Consider the following 24,276-nt stretch of genomic DNA (forward strand, 5'->3'; position numbering starts at 1 on the left):
AGTGATGCACATGAGAGAAAATTCTGGTTTTACATTATAAAAATATGCCCCTTGAACTGTCCATAGCAGTGTTAGCTTCCTAGTTGCTCAAAAAGGTGAACTGAATTCCAGGAATCATTACAAAAAAAGTTAAAAGTAAGGCAAAGAATATACAGCAGAAAAATCCACATGTATTTCCGTCAGCCTCCCCTTTCTCATAACTTTTGAACTGACTGACCCCATTCAAGCAAATCTGACAGAGGTAGCAATCTCAAATACTTTTAAATTCCAAAACCTCAATCTCATTAGCAGCACTAGTGAAAACACAGCAGAGGCTTGTTAATCCCAGCAGCCTCAGTAGGATTTGTTGCATGGCATACATCCCTCTCCTCCAAATGTAACTATTTTACCCCTTCTGCAGTAACAACCCAAGAAAGTAGAGAATAGCAAGCCTCAGCTATGCAATTCTTTCTGATCTAAGACCTCAAATTCACCTACCTTGATAAATATGTGTCTCCAAAACTCAAAGCATATTTAATCTCTGTTGCATGAATTTCTTCTCTAATAACTGTCTATACTAGCAACAAAATCTGTTTTTATTTAAGAGGGAAATTACTAAAACAATGCGCAGCAAATAAACAAAAATTAAACACTAAAATTTTGAACATATATTGTTTTGCTCAGTTTGGGGGCTTTTTCTAAAGATACGTTCCATCAATTACGTGGAATTTACCCTGCAATTTACTGTGAGCTGAAGTGACTGACAAGAGCAACCAAGATACCTGAGGCAAACCAGGTCACTGAGACTTTTTCTTGTTGTTTTGTGATTAAAGGTTGACCACAAAAACCTTTACTTTCTGCAGAATGACATGCTTGGTTGCTTAAATATGCAGGCAATTAACACAGAGATAACATGCATTTAAATAGAAGTCCCATTGACACCCATCTCCTGACTGCAACCTTTGCTCTGAAAGCAGACAGCTTAGCAAAAATATTCAATTAATAAAAAGCCATGAAGGGCAACAAGTCCATTTCAATTAATTTAAAAATAAATACTGTTTACTGCTCCATATTGAATAAGTTAATAAAAAAACAAAATCACAAAACTAATATCACAAGCAACAAGGGAATGTGCCTGAAAGATCTTTACAAAGATCATATATATTTCAAAAAATTCTGTTTTTCTCCCTTGTTTAGAATAAAATAGTATATTCGATAAGCAGTGAAACAAAGAAAGTCTGTTGTCTTATGTATTTGAGCCCCATATTTATTGCCTCTGCCCACGTCCTATCCCAAGTGTGACACTTTAACTTGCTGCAGGGACTCCAGTACCTCAGCCCAAGAATTGCTTACTCCTTCCACCTCCTCCTCTCATACCTGTACCTCCCTTCCAAACTCCTCATTAGGGAAAACCAGCACAAGCTCTGGCTCCACCATAGATGAGCAAGTAGTGAATTACTGCAGTTATTTCAGGTGGAGCAAAACTAAACACATCCTGCATTTCTTGTAGTGAGAGCACTGAGTGTCCATTCTACCCAGTTGCCCATTTCTGTATTTTCAAATACAATATTTAACTTGTATTTGAAAGTCCCAGTCCTCTGTTGAAGTCCTAGTCCTCATTTGTTTTAAACTGGATAGTAAGTGGTAAACTTCTACGTGAATAAAAAATTGAAAGCTCAGAGACTCTGAAATCATAAACCAAACTAAGAAAATGGAACCATTCATAATTTTTTTAATCAAACTTGTATTTTGGGGGTCCAGAGAAACCACATATCACACCACTGCCATCTAATGGAAGAAAACATCAGCTGATCATTGGTCCTGGGGAAGATCCAGTCAGACAAAAGCTATTTCACAAGTAGAAGAGTTGTTTCTACCACCCCTAACATGGCCTCCTCCTTTTGTCATCTATAAATTTAGCTCTCCTCACCACATTCTCGGTTGAAAAAACTTACTAAATGTTATCCAAATATAGAACTACTCTCAGGAGAGCTGAAAGACTGGTTTGGGGTTTTCTTTTGCGGAGAATTCAGTATTTCAAATAAATGTCATTTAATTCCATTCAAAGTCATAAGATTACTTACAGTACCTAAATTAATTGCGGACCCTGCTCTTTTTCAAAGACCTAGGCTGCAAAGTCCATAGAAGAAGGTTGCATTTCAATTATTTTTTATAGAGTACAACTGTTTTCTGTACCACTGACGAGTACCTAGAGCTTTATGCAGTATAGCTACCATAACCTTAAATAGATGGAGCAATACTAATAAGGCCCACCAGTGCCTTCCCTGGAACTAGTGTAGGTGGGTTCTTTGATCAGCATTGAGGGAGCTGCATCTTTAATGCCAGAGGTTATGATTTTTCTCATGTGTTGCACATCTTTTCCTACTCAAGCAATCCTACGCCATCTCCAGACAGGTAGCCCTCAAATACCAAGAAAGACAGATTTAATAAAAATGATGGCATGGTCTATTATTGGTTTATTTTGACAGTATACTATCTACCAAGAAAGAGAACATATACTCAATTCACTTGGGTAAGAGAGCTCTACTCTTCCAAACAAAAGCCGGGGACGTGCAATAATAGGTGACATCTCTGCTGGTGTACCACAAAACTAAAGTCGCACAGTAATTCACAGATCTGATTCAGAATGGTTCCTGTTCAGTACCCATTTTCAATAACAGTCTGTCCATTTGATTCATTTTCAAACTGTCAATATAGCAAGTCAGCAGTTCTTTTGCATATGCTGCATATTCTCAGGGCACCTAAGGGAGTTGGTTCTAGCAAAACTAAGGTGGTGGGCACTGTCTTCCTCTTGCCTCTGCCTGGGGTTTTCTACAGGTCAGTTGCTGTGCTGGAAGTCTTGAGACTTTTGAGAAATTAACTTCTCAACAGAGTACCACCACTTCTAAAAGAGATGACCTGCCTTCAAGCAACTGGAGCCCAAACAGATTTACTGGTGTGTGAGATACTGTATCACAGCATCAGAAAAGAAAAAAAAAAAAAAAAAAAAAAAAAAAAAAAAAAACAAAACTAAGCAAAGTGACTCTGCAAGACAGTTGAGAAAGCAAAGACATTATAAGGAAGCTTTCAACAAAGCTGATTACGAACCACTATCCAGAGAAAAAAAAATTTCTGTTCACTTCTGTGCTATGAAATAGATATTTTGAAGTCTTCTGAGACCACTAAGAGCCTACTAACATTACCCAGTCCCAAAATGCACTTCAAGCACATGCCAAGCTACTAGCAAAGTTTTATACAGACCACTGAATCAAAACATTAATCACTGTGTATAAATGGAAATTTTACTTTTTTATTTCTCTGGAAAGAAACAAAGTTAAACCAATTATTTGTCAACGACATGGGCCTGAAGATTTTGGAAGCAGTAAATTAAGAATAATCACAGATTAGATATGTCACGGAATACTTGAGCATCTTGGGTCTCCTTACAGAAAATATTTGCTAGGCCATGAGTTCATTTATGAAAAGATAATGACCCAGGAAATTTTTTCCTTAATTGCAAAGAAGCCGTTTAAGAAAGTGTCTGGGGAACTAATTAGGAAGGAGTTTCCTCTGTAGAGGACCTGGCTTTAAACTCAATAAGCAATTTTTAGAGGACTTGCTCGAGACAGAGCACTGTTTAGATGCAGTCAAAAATGTTTGCTGAGGTGCAGCAACATTTTGCAGACATGGAGGCAGACACGAGTCCTCACCACGGCGAGGCAATGGCCAGTGCTGGCATGCTCCAGCTATGATGACTTCCTCAGCCCAACTCATCGAACCCTTTCCTGTTTCACTTCAGCAAATGTGGAAAGCATTCAAATACACGCAAACAGGAGAACCTCTACCTCCAAGTTAAAGTGAGATTTTTCAAAATGTTTGCACGTTTTCCAACACATATAATGCCTGCTGGCCAATCCAACGGGTGCCAGGAAAACCGATTACTCAGCACTCCCCCTGAGTGCCACTGATTTGTTATGACACCTAAACATTCATAAATACATCATCTGTAAATTCAGGAGGGCAGCTACATACTTATTTTTGAATGCACTTCTCTCCCCCATATAGTTTTTGATGACTTCTTAAAATGGTTATATTTACAGAGCATCAGAGCTCACAAGCCCAGAGATCAAACAAGCTTTTATTTGATAAGCTAGAGTGTGAAGTTACTATTCATTTGTGAATTAACAACCTCATGGCTTCTCACTGGCAGTTCCTTTCACTTTATTTTGACGTATGCTTGCCATCAGGGTGTTTAGATGTCTCCTTTAAGTACTTTTTATAAAGACTTCACTTTTGGTCTCAAGTGGTTACACAGTAATGCCACTTTTTAATTTTAACAGAAAAAAAATTATCTCATCCTTTACTTATAACAACTGCAGAAGTGAAAGCAAAAAAACCTTTAAGTTTAATAAAAACCCAGAAAATTGACTAAAAATCCCCCAAATAATTACAAATTTTAAACAATGAGCCCCATGTTGTTTAATGTATTGCTTTTTATCAAAATCATACCATTGCAAGTTCATCTTTTTTCCTTTTAACTGTTTTAAAATGGGGAATCAGTGAAATAAGGTTTTATCAGCTGGCTTGCTAACTAAAAGTGGTACAATTCAGCACAGTTTGTGCACTCTGTTCAAGAGACCGAAGTGTGACTGCTGTGACTGCTACAGGTCAGTAGTGAGATGGATCAGCAGAGTCATAGATAAAACTTGCTGAATGCCTGCTCACACTCAGCATCTGTCCAGCCTTCACAAACACCTCATTGTCAGAAAACCTGACGAATTAAAATATTCCATACTGCTCCACTTTTAATAACTTGAGAACTATTATGCCACTGATTACATAAAACTTTGGAGTGGATCAAAAATGAAGAAAAAAAAAAGCAAACATACAAAGCTAAAGCACAAAAAATCAGCACATCTATTGTCTATCCCAGTATCAAAAATAGGACTTATTTATTTGCTACACAAGTCTAGAGTTTCAAGATTAAGTAAGTCTGTTTTACAAATTATTTACTTTCTACAAGATCCATTTCCCCTTGAAGCACACTGTGCATGCCCTCCCAGTGTGAACAGTTTACAGACTGTGATCAGGCACAGACCTACTTGTCTGGATTTTTTCTCCCTTTCAAAAGAGCAATTCTGAGAATCATAAATTACACAGCACAGTAATTGTAATTTGAGCTTATTCCCAACAAATAAAATCTATTAACTAAATAGCTTTTTATGTAGCTTAGCTCTTTCCCACTAGCTTATTATTTTACATAGAGTTGCTTCATGCTGCTAATCACAACCAAATTGTGCCATCTTAAGTATAAGAACATGAATTAATAAATACAAAGTAAAAATGTGTAGTTTCATATGATCACGAAATAACCTTGAGTCTTCATAGAATATGTGTGAAAAATTACTTGCTAAGATTTGAAGTTATGAAAGTATTTTGTCTAACGTACCTACCAAGGTATATCTACTATATGCTTATAAGCTTTGTTTATCAGAACACCACAGGAGAAGCCCTCAGCATTTTAAACTCCAATGCATTGGAGTATTTAGGGATGCTGGTGAACTTAAGCAGATGAGAAGCAACACTGACACAAGGCAGGACAGACTCCTTTTGGGAGATATGAAACACCACTTTATCACGCCATTCCAATTATCTCCAACACTTAAGAGTAAGCCTCCAGTTATTCCATTTTTGTTACACAAATAAACTTTCAATTTATAAAATAGGTCATGGTAAATTTTAAGTTCTGGTCTAAAAACAGCAAGGCAACTGGAGAAATAAAATTGTATGTGATTAAATGGTGGTTTAATGTAGATGACCTCATGGCATTTTTTTTATCATAAAACCACCCCATTCCTAATGACTGTATATCTGCATACCCAGTTTTCGTATTTTAAAAATTAATAGATCATTGCTAGCATTTCTCAACAAGAAAAATGTCATAATGAAATATTAAAATTATAAACAGAGTCTCTATAGTTCCCCTCATCACGGTAGGCACATTTCTCTCCTAAGACAAACACCGCTATTCAACAAATCAAGTCACCCATGGTTTAAAAAAATACACATAAAATGAAGAATATGCAATTGAAGTGTTGGCCTCCTATACATTACTGTGATTCATAGGTTTTATTTATTAAAAAAAAAAAATTCCCACAGGTGGGATTTCAGATTTTTTGCCTTTCCCTGTGCTCATCTTCTAAAGTCCTAGCAAAATACTCAAAATCATACAAGCTCCTGATTAAACCAGGAAGCAAATCTGCATGCATGCAATTACAGTGTCTGCAAGGGCAGACGCAGATGACAGTAATTCATACTCTAAGAAATGGGCCTGTGTATTCGGCAGATTAACTGTTCTGTATTCCATTGCTATGAGGTATGGAAACTGTACTGTGAAACAACCATTACTCATTCCCTCAGCTCTAAGCACGTAGGTCTATCACAAGCAAGCCAGTCTGGAGAGGGTGGGGGGTGAGGGCTGGAAAGAGAAGAGTCTACACGTTTCAGATTAATGCTTCTCTTGAATGGTTTCTTTTATTTCATTTCCCCTACTTTTTAAATTAGCAAATACAGTAGGCCCAGAAGGGAAATGTGCAAGGGAAGAGGGAGAGAGGGGAGGGAAAGGGAAGAAGCAAAAGCAGCCAAAACTCTCCAACTTGTTCATTAGGGGGTTTTGTGTTTGAACATCTGAATGAATCATGTGTCTGTTTTTCATTATTCTCCATATGTATTTGTTCTCTGCTTTGTTCATAGATTTCTGGCCTTGTTGTCATGAATGTGCTTATTTTGTTTTATATATTGTTCTATTACAGGGTGATTGTTACTTCTCCTCTGTCTCACTTAGCAGTTATGCCACCAACAAAGAGCAATCTGAAAATGAGAGGTTACGTCAAAAGGTTTCCCTAGTGAACTCCCTGGCAGCATATATGATTACTTTAGATCTGACTGCCTAATTCATACCAGGGAAAAATCCTCAGATAATGCTGCTCCTTAGCATGACAGGAATGTGATGGGTATCTTTTTAAAAATCTGAGGAATACTGGAGAATTACTTAAAGTCCAGTGCAGAGTGGTTTCCTCATTTTTCCAAGAGGTAACCTAATACTTCTTGCTGAGCAGTAACTTATTTTAACAGATCTGCTGTTACATGAGGGTTTTGAAATAATCTTTCCTAAATTATATATTCTCTACTTTCAGCTTTATTTTACACCCTGCTCAACACACAAATGACACCAAAGTAAATTCAGAAGTCACTAATCATGTGATAACTTCTATCATCCCCTTGAATTAAAACCACCCTACATCACCAGATACACATCACAGGATGATGTGTTCATTTAAGAAGATAGTCTTATACCTGGCAGAAAGTGAGACCCAGAAAACTGGAAAGGAGCAAACAAATTGAATGGGTATTTTCCTGGTTGTTGTTTGGTTGTCGGATTTTTTTTGGTGGGATTTTTCTTAATGAATGGATGTAGACTCTGGTGTATTAGAGATACTTTCAACTTCTGGAAAATTTCTAGAGCAATTAGTCATATAAATTCATTCACAAGACCCTCAAAGGTAACAGGTGATTAGTACCACGCAGCATAGATTGAGCAAGAGTAAATAATGTCGTATCATAATTTTCTCTAAAAGTATATAACCAGTTTTATAGATAGCTCAGTACTATATATTTTAGTTAAATCCTATTTCTCTCTCATAACTTGAGCAGATGGGAAAAAAAAAGATCTAATTGAAAAATACTGTGATGTAGGTGTCAAACAACTTAGCAGATCCAATGTAAAAAAGTTCTCAATGGCTCAGTGTTGCACTGCCTGATATACTGAGAGGGTTTCCTCAAAAGTCTTCTGGTATTTCTCAGTCTTTTCCACATTATCTTGTCCAGTGGATTAGAGAGACCATTTATTAACTGTGAAGAGGATACTAAAGGGTAAGTGCTGCAAGCACTCTGGAGGCTTAAGATTATTCTCAAATCTTAGTAAATTAAGGAGCAGCCCAGAAAAAAATAGGATAAAACTCAATACAGACAAATGAAAAGTTCTAGCTTCAGGAAGGAATAATCAGCAACACAGAGCAGAGCACACAATAAGGAATGCCTGGCTGGTAGCAGTGCTGGAGAAAAGAATAACAGAACTGGGGGTTGCAGAGAATCTCTTAGCATAAATCAGCACCATTGTTCTCATGCAATACCCTGTGCCTCACAAATGTATCTACATTTAAAATATACATAGTTATTTATATGTATACATCAACAAAGAAGACAGTCATGATCATAGAGAAGACAAATGAAATAACTTCTCCATACTACTTAAAATTACAAGATTTAGGGCATCTAAAATCCTATGCCTAACTCCAGGGTCTTCAAGCAAGGAGTGAGCTAATTAGAGAGAGACCAGCAAAGTGCAGTATAATCAGAAATCTAAATAAATTGCCTTTAAGGAAAAAGTTAAAGGACTAGTGTTTAGTCTAAAGAAAAGATAAGGCAGATGGAGAGCAGTTTTCAAATATATATGTTTGCTGCAAAAAATAAAGGAATAAACTACTCTGCATGTCCACTGGGGATAAGAAAAGAAGCAATAGACTTAAATTGCATCAAGAGAGATCTGGGTTAGACATTAGGAAATGCTTCATTATAGTGAGAAGAGGGAAGTTATCACAGATTGCCTGAGGAGCTCAAGGAATCTCCACCATTGGAGGCCTTTGAGCGAAGGTTACAGAAATACCCGTTAGCAGTGGGTTAGAGCTGATTTTGCCCCAAGGCAGGTCCTGACCTCTTCAGGTCCTTTTCACTTCGGATTCCTGGAAAGCACGACTTTTTTTTTTTTTTTTTACCCTCACTAAAGAGAAAGGAAATGTACACAGCTCTTAAAGCAGTAAAACATCTATTCTTTTTATGCCACGAAGCATACTGTTAATAAATCCAATTATGTTTATGATCTTTTAATGGCACCACTTATGTCATAAAGATCCATTTTTGAAAATACAAATAGATATCTCTGCCCTACAGTGAGCTACAACAGCATGAAAGCAAATTTTTACAAAATTCTAACTCACTCTTATATGGTTCCTACTACAATAATCTCAAAGCTAACTACAATACGAAGAACACCAAATCCAGACGTTTTTCTTTCTTAAAATTCTACCATTCATATTCTTTACAATATTTTTCACTTCACATTTTGTGTTTAACAAACAGATCCATTCCTTTCCTTGTTTACCACTGGCAATGGGAACAAAGGAAGTTTTGCTCACAAGGGTATTCCTTTATAATGCAACCCAAAAAAAAAGCAAGAAATTCATCAAAACCCAAACACAATCAGGTCTTGTTCCTGCTGTGATATTCAAAGCAATACAGACTGATGTTATCAGAATTGTGGCAGAACTGTGCCCCAAGGAAATGAAACACACATTCAGTCAAAAGCAAATGCATAGCAGCACAACTTACGATGATAGCCCATGACTGACTGGGTTGGTAGAGTTTTCTAAGGCTAGAATTGCAGTCTTCCAACTTACTTTTCTCCTCAGTAGCTAACAAATACCATTTCTGACAGGCAAGAGATAAAGTCCTACACTTCTACAAACGTCTAAAACATCTTTGGTACAGATGGTAGGATTTTGCCCTATCTCATAATTTCCCCAAATGTCTTCTCTGCTGCTTCTCTTCACACCTTATCTAGGCACTCATGAGATATTCCTGAACTGCAATGCCTTTTCTTTTTACGAACTCCTATAGAAATGCTATCCAGAATGTGCTTCTTATCAGAAGAACCCACTCTAGTAGATCTTATTACTCCAGAAGGTTTCTGTATTCCACTAGTGTAAAGTGACAGAGTCACCTTAAAGCACAGCTTCTCCCCCATAGATTCAGTGACACTGCAGACTCATAAATGAGTAACAATTCTAGCCCTGAGATACTACTAGACACATTAGTCTATATTTATCTCAGCAAATATAGCTATATGGACACACATTAAACATTATATTTCACCAAAAAAATGTTTTCGTACATTTGCAGAAAAATTAAGAACATAAAACTGAAAGAGGAATTATTTTTATATCTTGGTATTGGAACTTGTAGATCTATTTGTGTCATAAAGAATATTTTCTTCTTCCATTAGCATAGCCCAAGACTTCACAAAAATGTAAAAATTAGTCCAAGTTTTTCCTAGGAAACTTTTCCCAAAGGTTTCTCAGCTTTATATAGGAAATCAATTTGCATCACTGATGATATCATTCAAATCAGACAGCACTATGTGGTTAGAAGGTAATTTACTCTTCTGCCGAAGCAATTTAATACTTGTTCTGATTTGTGATTTTCATTTTGTTTGTTAATGAAAAAAATTAATGAGCAATGTTACTGGAAGCACAACTCAAAGCTTTGGCATTATTAAATATGTTTGTAATATACTGTGCATTATGTTGATTGCACAGTTGGAGCCCAAAGCTTTGGCAGTCAAGCCACCAGTCAATCATTCAAACCGATAATGAACTTGCAGGGTGGACACCTTGCACGTACCTTTGCACTGATTTGTGTTTTTGTCAAGAATTGCCTTTGTGGATACAATTTTTCCATACCTATGGAGAAAACAAAAAACAGAAGTACATGTTATTATTTTTTAATAAAGTAATCAGTGATTTTTACACATATATAACACATATACTAGGAAGATATCTAGTGCTCTGGGGAAAAAAAAAAAAAAAAAAGGAAAAAAGACACAGAGCCAAACTATAACTCACAGGGTAAAACACACCCTTGAGTTTCAGTACTGGACCAGAAAACACTTAAATATCTCATGAAGAGGGACCAGCACCAATGGGAAAGAATGGGAACAGCCCACCTAAGAACACTCTTTCATACCAGCAAAGATTTGAGTCAATTTTGTGCGTGATAGAAAGTTCTTAGCTGAAGTTTCCATACTGTGAGTGACATGTAACCACTCAGCTTAAGATAAAGGAAACTGTCTCTCTATCTCTCTTTACTCTGTTTTAGTGACTGATGCAAAATAAGACTTTCCATTTCACTGTTTTGTCTTTCCCCAAGAACCCACAAAAACGTTTGTTTCCATTTGACTTTCATTCTTAGGAGGAAAAACATGCTTTGCTTTATTTTGTTTCTGCCTGAAACCAGTCAGGAGGAGGAGGGAAAACTGACCAAAAGGCATTAACAAGTTCTGCAAACCAAATTGAGCCTCAACTCAGCCATCTTTTAGGAACCAAAAAAAGTCATACAAGCCTTCCTTCCCTTCAGCCCCCTCCACCCCCTTTCTTTTTGCTGGCTCTGTAGACCGGCAGGATTTTGTGCTCTGAAAGCACGAGTAATTCACTGTACACTGCACTATGATGTGTACATGGGCAGGTAGTTGTGAGTTTACTTTGCCATAGCTGGCTCCACTAGAACCAACCACATAACAGATTTAATGTTAACCATGAGATCACATGCTTTTCTAACCTCAGGTGTTTTCCAGAATAGGTGCCTTTATACTCACTTATGTTCCACTTAATTTTATAATTCTTCATGGTAATACCTAAAGTTGACTTTGGCCTCTAAGATCTTAAAGCATGTCTTAAGAAGGCAAAGATAAATTCTCTTGCAGTGTGATTTATGGCTGTTCAGTGGGCCAACTTACCCAGCAGGAAATTTGGACCGTGTGGTGCATCTTCATTTATTTGATTTATTTAGATTCAATATCAAATATACGAAAAACATGCAAAAACACGCCTATCTTGTACAGTAATGGGCCTCTGACAGATATATGGAAAAAGAATCCAACAAAAATCAGTGGCTAACCCACATCAACCTCAAATAAAACACAACTCCTACCTAAACTTTCGCCAACAAAAACTAACACCCAGCCTGCATTTCAGTCCAGCCACTCCTAATGAATTGATTTGTTGTTTCATCCAAGTCACGTGAGAGCTAAAAGTTAACATTTCTTGCCAGCAGAGACAGGCATTGTGGTTCCACTGCTTTTATTACAGATTTCCCAGAGTTATTTTCTACATACTGTGATCCTGCAAACAGTTACACTGGAGATTTTGCTCACAAAATTCTGTTTGGTTCAGGAGACATTTCCTCCCACATGCAAAGTTATGTGCACACCTTCACATTTGCAGAAACAGACATCAGAGCGGTAAGAGGCACCGCAATAACAAACACTGTTATAGGCAATTAGCCATATGTTGGTGATTTAATGTACTGCTGCAAACCTTGAGTGATACCACAAGAAAGTAATTGGAATTAATTTGGACACTGTTTTACGAAATATTTCAAGTAATTATTCTACAGTAATCAGAACATCAATTCTGATGAAGAATGTTCGTTTGTGTGCTGCATGAAATTGGGAAGGTATTTTGTTCCTACAAATGTAGTCATATTTCTCCCATGTGTCAAGAGTGGTATTAAGCTTTGTCTCCTCTCCAAAGTTGTTTGGCTTTCCATTTGTGTGAGTTTTAATTGTGATTTGATACACTCAGAAGTACAAAAAATATGTTCTTCAGTGGGAATGCTCACAGGAATAATGATAAAGTACATCACAAGAGCTACCACTTGTTTTCTTACATTTAAATGGAAACTACTATAAAATTCAACAGCCTGCATACCCACGTTCTACAAACTACTGATATCACTAATGTAAAAAAAAATACCAAGTATGGTCTGTTTGCTGTGAAAATGTGTGAGCACTGCTTAATATCGTTTATGGTTTGTTGTGGGGTTTTTTTGGAGGTACTCTTTCAAAGATTCTGAATCAAAAATTCTGTTCATAAAAGGATAACTGTAGAATTGAGTTCCTTTCAATACCATATTACCAACCCTTCAACACAATGACTGTATCATTAGGGATAACCTACTGCATCACACTATCCAAGGAAACAGACACAATGAGTCTGTGAGATGGTTACCTCAAGAATGTGCCTATTGGGCACCTGAAGTGAAACTGCTGTGCAAAAGGTTTTCAGACACCCTTCCTGAAGTCTTATCTAAATGCATAGTAAGCACAAATAAAATTAAGTGCTTTTGGAAATCCACTCAATCGTTTATATCCAATTATGCTTTTAATACTTTTCTATGTAATAATTTTCAGGTAAAACCAGGTGGTCAGATTTTGAAAGACCTTCCATGTTAGGAGCAACTGCACAGACTAGGAATTCACTTCATGAAAGAAGGACCCATGCAGTGATACAGTGAGTAGTTGTCTTCATTTTTTCTCACGAAACATAAGGACTGCCCAGAAAATTATAAGATTTAAAAAATGAAAGTTTCAGAATGAAGAGGTACTTGTGGAACTCATTGTCATAGCCCACACTGATGCCCCACAGAGCACACCACAATAAAAAGCTATCGTATCGCTTCTAGAATGGAAAATCTGTCACAAAATTAAAAGTGAAGACACATTTGTGGCCCTGGAAGTCACATACTCCAGAAACTGTGAGAGGATACCACAGTAACATCATCACATGTTGTCCCTCTTTTAACATCAGGGTACCTCCACAGCTGCTGAAACAAACTCCTATCTGACCCAGCCCCTACATTCTTACATTCCAAGATTAAATTGGGGGTGGAAATACCTTCTTACAAACATAAACATTTTTATTTTGTCATGTATTTATGAGTTTGGGGTGAAACTCTTCAAGTCATCTGATATCCACTATTAAAAATACAAAGGTCACTTAAAAACTCTTCCCTTAGAAACAGCAGTAACTCACACCATGTCACACAGAAGGCAGAACTAAGGGAAAAGCCTACAGTGCTGTGCACAGAGAAAACAATCTCCCTGTTCAGTCCAAACTACAGAGTCATGTCAAAAATCACTCTCGAGAGCCCCATCTCATGGCACCCCACATTTTCAGACTACTCAGCAGACTCAGGAAAGATGCAAGCAATGCAGAATGAGCCCTTAACATACATCAAAGTTGCAGTATCAATAGATCTTTTCAAGAGCTTTCAGGCAGGCGGTCGATGAGCACTTATACTGCAGACAAAGCTCAAACCCCATCATTTCCAGAAAGTTATTTGAAAACTCCTGTAAAATAGAGATAGTTCCTGAAGGAAATGCTTCCGCTGTGACTGATACCACTCAAAAAATGTGGTTTCACTTACCCAATGCCAAAGTCAACCCCAAAGAGATGGGAATTTGCTGTCTCACAGCAAACAAAGGATTTGAGCCATTTGTCCTTCTGCCTATGGGAAACTGGGGTACAGCGAAGGCAAGTGGGAAAACAGGGTTAGGAGGCAAGTGAGACTGAGCTGGAGACTAGCTGCTCAAGGCAGAGAAACCAGGTGCCACCCACTACACTGCTGGCAGGCTACATGCCAAGGTGGGAAGCCGGCTAAGGGACAGTTGTGCCCCAGAAATGCTCTGTCAAAGAAGGGATTTCCTGGGAGGCCAGGCTAGTTGGGGCCACTCAAACTTTTCAGCTTTTCGATGTCGTTACGGAAAATAAAAGTCTCTAGGATAGGTACATCAAATTCTGGCCTTCAAGTCATCCTTCAGGCTGCCCACAGTAAGTTCTGAAACATAAGATGTCTGTCAGACAGGACAGGATAAGTCTCTTGCCACTTGCCCGACTTGGTGCTGCATACATGCTGCCATCCTCACCTACAAGGTAACAGTTGCACAGGCGTGTACAAAATATTGCACTGGATTTTTCCCAATTCCAGTTACTGCTTGTATGCTTCAAATGAACATGAAACTTGGGACTGAAACTCAAATAACCGATGTACAGAGTTCTTCCTTCCTTAGTTAAACCAGTGGAGTTACCATGTAATTTCCAAGTTCAAGAGCTTAATAATTATATCCCCAGCATTCAGGTTCACTCAAGGCCTCAAGCATTGCTCAGAGCACAATCCACTCAACTGAAAACAGTCTGCATTTCTGGGCATTTAGGTATTATATGCTTTTATCTTGAGAACTTTTGTACTGGGATGAATTTGACCAGCAGTAATTGGATTTAGATAAGCAACTCCGAGGCTCTTTCATTCTTGTGAATTAATATCTAAATAGCATAACTGGGTTTATTTTGTTTAAAGCAGACTCTATTAGGCAAATCATGGATTTGGGGAGAAAATAAAAAAGCCCGCATTATGAAGACCTAAAGTACAGAAGGAACTCCTGCTGAATTTCTTGGAGAGCCATTTTTCCTATAATACACTGCCACGTGAACTTCTAACATCCAAATACACTCAAAAGGGAAATGACTCCAAAAAATTTTTTTCATTTGCATGATAATTTCTGGGCATTTCATTTACTGCATGACATGTTAAGTGTTTGCATTTTTTCCCAAAAATACAAGGCATTACTGTTCTATCCCTTAACAAAGACTGAGTTAGTTTATTCTCCTTTATCTGTATATTATTTTTACTTAAAAAAAAAAATAAGACAAAACTATTCATATAAAAATACAACAACAAAATACATGTCACTCAGAGCACCTCTTATTTTCATGGACTATGTGCATGGTTTGGGGAACAAAAAAAGGGAGCTACTAGCAGCAAACCTATGGTGTACCGGACTGACAAGACTGTACTTCTGTAAGAGTTTAACATTTGGTTGCTCTGTCTTCTCTACTTATTTCAGTCTGGCTGTGATGTTTACAAAAATCATTCCTTCACTAAATAGAACACTTTTGATACTGCCTCTTACAACATCCCTCTTGACAAAGCCTCCAGCACACAGCTGGATAAACACATCATGCAGTGGATGCTCACAGGTTGAGCACGGAGGGTAACAGGGAATGCAGCAACATCAGACTGGAGACCTGTCACTAGTGGGGTTCCACAGGGCTCCATCTTAGGCCCTGTGCTCTTCAACATAACTACATACACATTTCTATGAACACTGTTATTGCTTTAGACAAATAAATCCCAAGATCTTACCATTCTATTGAATAACAGCTCCATGTTAGCTTTTCAGGTTCTTTCCTCTTATTTCAGATTACAAATTGTGCCACTTACTTTACACTGCATTTCCAGATCATATTCAGAAATCCTGCTTTTCAGAAGATGCAAGAACCATTTATCTCAAATCACAGGGCTCTAATACAGCCCTGGAAAGCTGTGTTAGGTCCTTTGCTACTCTTTTATTGAAGAATAGGTAAAATTTCGTAGTTTTAGTGAAGTTTGTATCTTGTAAAATTTCAACAACCGCAGAAAGAGAATACTGTAAATAAATAGGTGTATAAGAAACAAACACTTATACCCAAAAAATCCCTCCACTGTCCTTTCCAAGCTCTGCAAAATCTACTGCTATTAAAGCCCAGGAATGCATCTTGCCTTCACCCTCACTAAAACAACAGATGTGTCTCACATTCAAGTTAAAAATGTATTTACATGACAACGTAGATACTTATCAAGAGAGAGAGTCATACTTCCTATTTAAACTAATCGGGATTTATATACTTATACATTACATGAACCTTCACCTCCAGAAAAATAGTTCCATATGAAAGTGTACAGGCTTGAAGACTTATTGTAATTTTTTTAAGTACTTGGGAAATTAAACCAGGTAAAACAGAAGTTAAAGTGAAAGAAATTTAAACAGACACTACAGTTATTGTACTTTCAGATCTCTAAGAAGTATATCACTTTAGTAGTTCAAAGGTAACTTTTCCTATAGCTTTGTTCCTTTCCTTGCCAAAAATCAGAAAAAGAAATTTTTTTCAGCATGTAATGAAGTTAAGTGGTTTAATCCAACACTTGCAGAAATCAAAGGCAGTCTTTTCCACTGCTTTCAGTAGGTACAACCTCAAATCCTATTCACAGTGTTTATAATAAGGCTACAGATTTGTCACACCCTTGATACCCAAGACAGAATAAAAAGCCACTTAGTAGTGTGGCATTCCCCATAAAAGCCTGACATTTTACACTGTTTTTCCTGTTTGTTGCAAGTAAGACACTTTGCTATTAGCTGCAGCTTTTATTCTAAATGCTGTTTATTCTTAATTAGTGCTATGTATCATATTCATATTAAATCTGTGTGTTTGAATATTGAAGCTATTTAAGGCTATTTAAAAATTGATTACATTATTGTATATCATATTTAAATTAAAATTAGGACATTTATATTTTTGCGTTGATAGAAAGCTATGTTTTTCCCTCACAGTTCTGCCATGACAAATAACCAGTGTTAATAATTAATTAGCAAAATATTCTACAGTTGCTAAATTAAGTATGGAAAACAAAATTCATGTTCAAATTAATAACTATGATTTCATGCAGTACACTTCAGTCCTTCTTCTGGGCCATCATTAAGTCTTCAATTACTAATTATTCCATGTTTTCAAGAATTCAGATGTCTTAAAAAATAAAATGCAACTTTTGTTTGCAGACACTTAGCAGTGATGCTAAATTTTCTGTATAATGATAGGATGCATTATTGGGAAGCCAGTTTAGGGATCTGAAACACTTCACAGAATGAGATGTGATTTACTGTAGCCTGTCACAAATGGCAACGCCAGGCATATCCTAATTTTCAAAGGGGAGTGGACTTAAAAAATTCCAAACCTTATCTTCTCTATTATAAAGGCATTGCTTATCAGCACTGGAAGAAAAAAATTAGGCACATCTTCAAACTTGAAGAATTTTCTCTGTCCAACAATTCAATTATTTTAGATACTGCGGAAATAACCCCCCCAACATATCATTCCTGTGCGCAGAATTTATTTACTTTGTATGTCCTAGCATGCTGTGCTTTCTTGTATCTGATTTCTCATTCACAGTCTTGCTTACTTATGGAAGATTCATTGTTAAACTACAGTTGGTATACTGTACCAGCACGCCAGCATACCATGATATTAATCTCTAAAGTATTCAATCATTTTACAATAGCCTCATTATTCAATGGAACTCTGAGCTTTCAGTTTGTGCAGGTTTTCTGACATTTCACTAAAACAATTTACTCTTAAAAGAACTCAATGACTGCAACATATTGTAAAATATACGTGCCTTAATCAGATGGTTTCTCTCTAATATTAGTCAAGAAAAAGAAGAGGAATTAAAAAGAAAAGGAATTACAGATAAAAATAAGAACTCCAGCTAACCACCAGAGACTATGAACTCAAACTGATAATTTAAAGCTAAAGCACTTTATAGGGTTCACACAGAGGCCATTTGAACCAAATGTGTGAGTGAGACTCCTTGAGTTCACAGAGCTCCTATTTCACTATTTACAAATTAGAAAAATCCAGGTACTTGGGATGTCTTTGGAAACAACATACTTTTGAGAGGAACTGTTTCTTCAGATTTTTACATTTCAAAATACATATTTCAAGAACTACATCACAGAAATTACTCTTTTTCTTCAATATATTTATTTTAATCCTTTTATTTCCAGGGGTGGAATGTCACAGTTGTATTCATTTTCCAAAGGCTGAACTTTGACAACAGTGGTAGAAAGAAGCACTTTTTTTTTTCTGCCTGAAATTTTCAAGGAGAAATAACAAGAGCATGGATTTGGATTTTTATAATTATGTGGACAAAAGTTCACACTGCTTACCCAGAACTGGGACAGAATAACTCTGCTTTTGAGTTTCTTTGAATTTTAACTCCATCAAGTATATTTATAAAAGCAAAGATTTTTTCATCCATTTATTTGTACAACTTTAACATAAAATCAGGCTCAGAAAAGTGCGTGTAAACAGATTTGATGACCTATTTGTTCACTATGTTTTTAAATGCTCATGCACATGTACATACGATCCACGTTTCTCAAGGTTAAATTATATTTGTAGGCTCATAAATGAAGGTGCTTGTTTAGTGTGGAAAGTCCTCCCTACCTACCACCCTGACACAGTAAACAGACAAACACAGGATATAAAAGTGCACGTTTCCAGTCAGTCAGTGCTTTGCTTTCCTCAGTGCAAGGCCTGTAACTACTACACTAGCTAATTTTAACAGGTCCCATCTGTTCTGGCCAGTAACTCACCACAACTCCCTGACAGGTATTCTCCAAAACATTCTCTTGAGCGATAGCTTTGTCAACAACTAAATTCAAACTAGGTGAATCTGCCTCACACGCAATATAGACACATAATTTATGAATCATGTGGTAATTTTTTTATGTTTTCAAAACGCATTAAAAACTTGCAAGCGAATGCACGAAATGAAGTCTCACCTGCCTGATACTAAAACACCTTTACAGGTTTAAAAAGATATTTAGTTTAGAGTCCCTATCATATAAATAATTCTTTATTTTTTATTGTCCAAAGACAGATGGACTTATTTGAACACAATTAGTCTCACTATGTCAGGCAGGTGAATATCTCGGGAGAGGAAGAGTTTGTTAAAAACTGCACTTTGGATCAGACTCGGTTTCCAGAAGTGTGGTGCCCTTCTTCTGGGTCCAAGGATCTGCCCTAATTTACACTGATGCAGCAACTGCCTCATGTCTTTGAGTGTTAAAGTTACATTTTTAAGATAACATCAAGGGGCAGGTTGTATGCTGTAATCAGCATGTCCTGTAGCTCTCTAGTCAGTCAGCCCTTTTAAAAATAAGATAAACAAAATTTTAGTTAACCAAAAACTCTGGCTTTTTGCCAGCTGCTCTCACTGGACACCTTGGCTATGAGTCTCTTACAGAAGGAAAGTCAACATTGGCAAACTGGCAATTGCTGTATCTGCTGTGGTTCAGCCTGTACCCAAAAACAGCCAATACGGACCAGGAAAGGATGAGATAAGCCATGGGATTCACTAAGTAAATACACTCTTTATATACTTAGCATCTTCTGTCCTTAAAAGGACACTCGGTTGATCCTGCTATGCAGAACCCTAGATGGAGAGCAATTCAGAGAAACGTGCATTTCCTTTCTGAAATATACATGGGCAAATCTAGGGGAAGGCACAAGAATTCCAATATTTTATGTTTCTGCTGAAAAATTTTATCCCAGGAACAAAAGACTCCCTGAAAAACACAGTGAGTACATTTTAAAATCTGTTCAGTAATGCTGAATTTGGAAGCAAATTAGCTTCAGTTGCTTGGGAGCCCTCAAGAAAAGACTTTTGTATACTACTGACTTCAGGCACCTTCAAATAAACTAATTAAATAAGACACAATGCTCAAACCATATAGGGATACACATGGAAAAACTGAGATCTCACTCTGAGTATTGGGCATACTTTGAGAGAGAACTGTGATTCACTGGGATAAATCCACTGGTCTTCCTGAAACTGGCCAAGGATCATAGCAGTGACAATTTCAGTTGCTCTCTAATGCAAAAAAAAGGTTGCAAAATTAATTTTTGATATTAAAAAATAAAATTTTGAGATGTCCCTTTATTTTGCACATTTATTTCAAGCCTTTGTGGTAGAGTCGGTTTTATTTTTGTGTTTCTCTTTACAGCCATGAAGGAAAGAAACCTACGTTTGTATAGAAATCGAAAGCCAAGATCCCTACCTTCTCACATGCCTAAGGAACTCTGAGTTTAAGAAACAAATATTGTGAACCTTGCAATAAGATTTTGAGGGCTGACAACAGCAAGGGCTACATCTTCATTAAATATTAGTGAACATCCTCAGCTAGGGTAAAAACACTGTTTGACAGTTGAATGGTTTGTGTCCCAGAAATCAGTCCTGAGAAAAACAAAAAAAAAGTAAATAAAATAATAGCAATGGACCAATCCACGCTGGGATCTATTCCCCACTTTGTAAAAAGAGGTGGATTTAACGCTAAATGAAAACCCCAGTGCTGACACCCCTCATTTTACAACTGCTATCACACACATAAAGAACAAGTCTATCCTATACGGATAAATTACATTCCAGCAGCCAAAATATAATCTGCCCATGATGCTGGGTTTAAAAATTAATAACATAAAATTTACTACAGTCACCTACAGCAGCAAGTTGACCACATTTTGAACATCCAGTCAGATGCAGTGAAAGCATAAAACCAGTGTAAAAAGGTCACAGTCATTCTTCATGGAGTCAAAGACACAATCTACAAGAAACAGACCTATAGTCTGCAGATATTTAAAACTATGAACAAATGAATTCATATCCTGGACAATCCTGAATGCACCCAATGGCCAGTTTTCATCTACCAAGCACTTTCAGTATCAGACCATATATTTATGCATTTCTGAAACATCTTATTCATCAACAGCTCTTGCACTCTTTCCTCCCACTTACTCAGACCATGGGAGTTTCCGACCTTTTCCCTTTCTGCTGTTCAAGAAAGGAAGTTCTCAAAAGACCAACATCTTGAATAAGAAGCCAAAGCAAAAAAAGTCTGCTCCAGCTATTCATTTCCCATATGCCTTTGCCCTTCGCTTTATTTGGGCTTGCTCCAGAGACCACGGAGATCAAGAGAAAGACCTGCGGATTTGCCCTGTTTGCAATTTCTGAGAGCCATTAAATGTTACTCCACATGCAACATTCTATTTTGTAAGACAATTTCCTAAGTTCAGACTTCAGTTTCTTTTTGATTCCCACATTCTTAGGACAACAGCTTCTTTGTTCAAGCTCCCATGTTTATGGGTATGTTATCTTATCTCTGGTTTAGCCTTTAATATTGAGCTGCTTACATTTTTAAGACACATAAACATACAAACATACTTTAAAAAGTCTAAGCAAAATTTACTCCTCTTAGTGCTGTTATCTGAACAATGATATTTAACACCAGTTACAGTTTAGTTCCCTTAACTCCCCTGCGAAATCGTTTTTTTCAAGATTTGTTAAGTTATGAGAGTAAAATGATAGCATACCAGGGAAAGCAGGCTTTCCCCAGTTCTGCATAGGGAAGAGGAGAGTTGGAGCAGCAAGCTTTGAGTAGCAGGAAATCCACAGAAATTAAGACAGTGAAGCATTACAGTGTGGGGGAGGACTTTCATAGCCACTGGGCCACCTAAAGTTTAGAGAGACACTCAGCACTGCAGTGAAACATTCAAAGAGACATAAATGTGGAGAAAAGCAGAAGAATTCAGACCGTAGCCTGAATTCCAAACTGCACCTGCACATGGTGTGGAACACAAGGACCCATCCACACCAGCTTTATGGGAGAGCATGGAGCTACCTCAGCTGGCTCTAACATGGTTCCAGGTTCCACTGCATGGCTCTGAAACCCAGAAGCAATATAGAGGCAATATATATCTGTAATATAGAGGCTCCTTCAGGAAGTGAAATGCACAGTAGTGATTCAGTTACGAATGTTTGTTCTCCCTCTAAAAGACAATCACAATTTAGAAAATAATCACCATTTGTCTAAACCCCAGTCTCCCCATGACCCCCATCCCAGACCTTCTCCCAAAGGCTGTTTTCTCTCCAATCTCTAAGATTATTATGTTCAAGACTTGCTCAGTTTTGACAAGGGAAAAAAAACCACCTTGGACAGAAAGTCTTTTGAGTCTTCCCTCACTTTTGAAGCCTTTATATTTTTTAATCCCTGCTCTGCCAATTTTGTCTCCCTTTCCCCTCCTCCCCTTCAGTGGAAATTTTCTACTCTTTACAAGCCTGGCTCTCTGCAGAAAATTGATTTCCCCTAGGATACAGCCATCCTACTGTTCTATGCATGGTCATTAATGACCATCCTGTTCACCACAGAGATAGACAGACACAGTGGCACTCCTCCCCAGCTCCTTAGCACAGAAAGCACACAGGGAAAAATCATAACAGCCTCAGAGCTTAACCATACCAAGAGTTCATCATCCCCAGAAAACACCATACAAAATCCCCAAATGAGCTATTACAAGAGTAATATAATTCTTGCTGCTTTCTGTCACTCTTTACCTCTACTGCACTAGATTACATTTTTTTTTTTTAATCTCTCTCAGGTAACGACCATCATGTAGTTTTCTCTCTCCCACAGGAGGTAGTTCTCCTTTTCCCCCACACAGGAATAAAATCTAAATCAGATGTGACTTGGGCTCAAGTTGGTTTTACTTGGGTGCTGGCATCAGGTTACCCAAGGGTAGAATGTATTTCACAGCACAGACTGCAAAACCTTCTTGAAGATGCGAGAAAACACCTGGGTGCTGCACTTTTTGCCATTTTAGCTGCTTTGCAAGCAGTATGCCTGCTGGCTTCACTCTTTCTGGGAGCTCTGCAATCTCACATTTGATTGCAGTGAAGTCCCACTCTTGGAGTGACAGACAATTCTTCCCTTAAGTCTCTGTGTCTCTGATTCCAATGGGTAAAATAAAATGATTCTGCTCACAAAACAGCTTCAGCCTTCTCTATAAACATCTTGTGGATAGACTGCAACTTGACTCCCTGTCTCCTCCTTGACCCATGGGGCTCTTGCAAGAACTTCCCCTTGTCCCTACTGGTACAGGGAGGTACAAGGGAGGACCAGAAGTCACAAGGAAGAAGATGAGGTAGTTAACACCTTTTTTTCCATTTCCAACACAGTATTTTCATATTATGAAGTTAATCTTGTTTACCAATCTGGATTACTTAGGAAGTTAATCTTGTTTACCAATTTAGATTACTAGTTTCAGCTGGACCAAAAATGAGGAAAAATATTAATAAAGCCCAAAGATGGGTATAGAGCTGGCTTTTGTGGGTTTTGTTTAGTTTTCAGCTTAGTTCCAATGAATTTACATCACATAAACAGTGTATTTAAATCAACAAGCAAACTTTAAGGAAAAGAAAACCCTTTTAGTGACTGTTGATCAGAAAAAAAAAAAAATCCTAAAAATTAGTTCTGAAACTGGGAAAGCTACTGAACTGCAACTTGGTCTGAAAAATGTCAACACAGCGAATGCGTGATGCAGCACTTCAGAAAAGCTGGAGTGGGTAAACTGCCCAAGCCAAGAAATTTATATTTAAAGCTCATATTGTCTAGCTATGCTCTGTACATTGCACCATAACTTCTTTATATAACTCTCACTGAGGCTGGCTGATGTTAGCTGAGGAAATCCTCTGCAGACGAACAGGACAATACACCCCACTGTAGGTCCCATAAAAATCACACACTTCATGGAAATTTCCAAATACCTCGACACAATATGAGTGAGTTAAGGATAAAGTTTCAAGCTTGAACTTCATAATTTCCTGTCTTTTGCTAGTCTATGCAGCTCTTTAATGTTATGTTAATATCATTTTTGTGGGTGTGATTGAATTACCCGCCACTCTTGAAGCCAGCATTAGTGGATTTCTGTGTAACAGGAGAGCGTGCTTTACTGCACATACTGTTACTAAATACCATTAAGGAGACCAGCTGCAGACCTCCTGATAGCAGGACTGGAGGGCTACCTCATTAGGAGGGGACGAGCACTTTACTGCTGGCACACAGCCTGAATCTTGTGAGCCCTCAGCATGTCCAACGCGCCTCGGCGTCCCCATCAGACGGCTTTCTGCAGCACG

The 24,276-nt window shown here is 37.6% G+C and overlaps 1 protein-coding gene across 7 annotated transcripts in view; it reads right to left on the reverse strand.

Moving 5' to 3' along the window:
- The window catches only part of RBMS3 (RNA binding motif single stranded interacting protein 3), a 597,177-nt gene that overhangs the window by 309,992 nt on the left and 262,909 nt on the right, over window positions 1–24,276 (reverse strand). For all 7 annotated transcript variants that reach the window (XM_027897820.1, XM_027897776.1, XM_027897804.1 and 4 more), the window contains one exon: window positions 10,498–10,556. In XM_027897820.1, coding sequence (XP_027753621.1) covers window positions 10,498–10,556 — 59 coding nt within the window. The remainder of the gene's footprint in view (window positions 1–10,497; window positions 10,557–24,276) is intronic.

Source organism: Empidonax traillii, unplaced genomic scaffold, assembly GCF_003031625.1.
Source record: "Empidonax traillii isolate 1590-97213 ecotype Southwest subspecies unplaced genomic scaffold, ASM303162v1 scaffold19:size3308961, whole genome shotgun sequence".
In the NCBI taxonomy this organism is placed as follows: domain Eukaryota; kingdom Metazoa; phylum Chordata; class Aves; order Passeriformes; family Tyrannidae; genus Empidonax; species Empidonax traillii.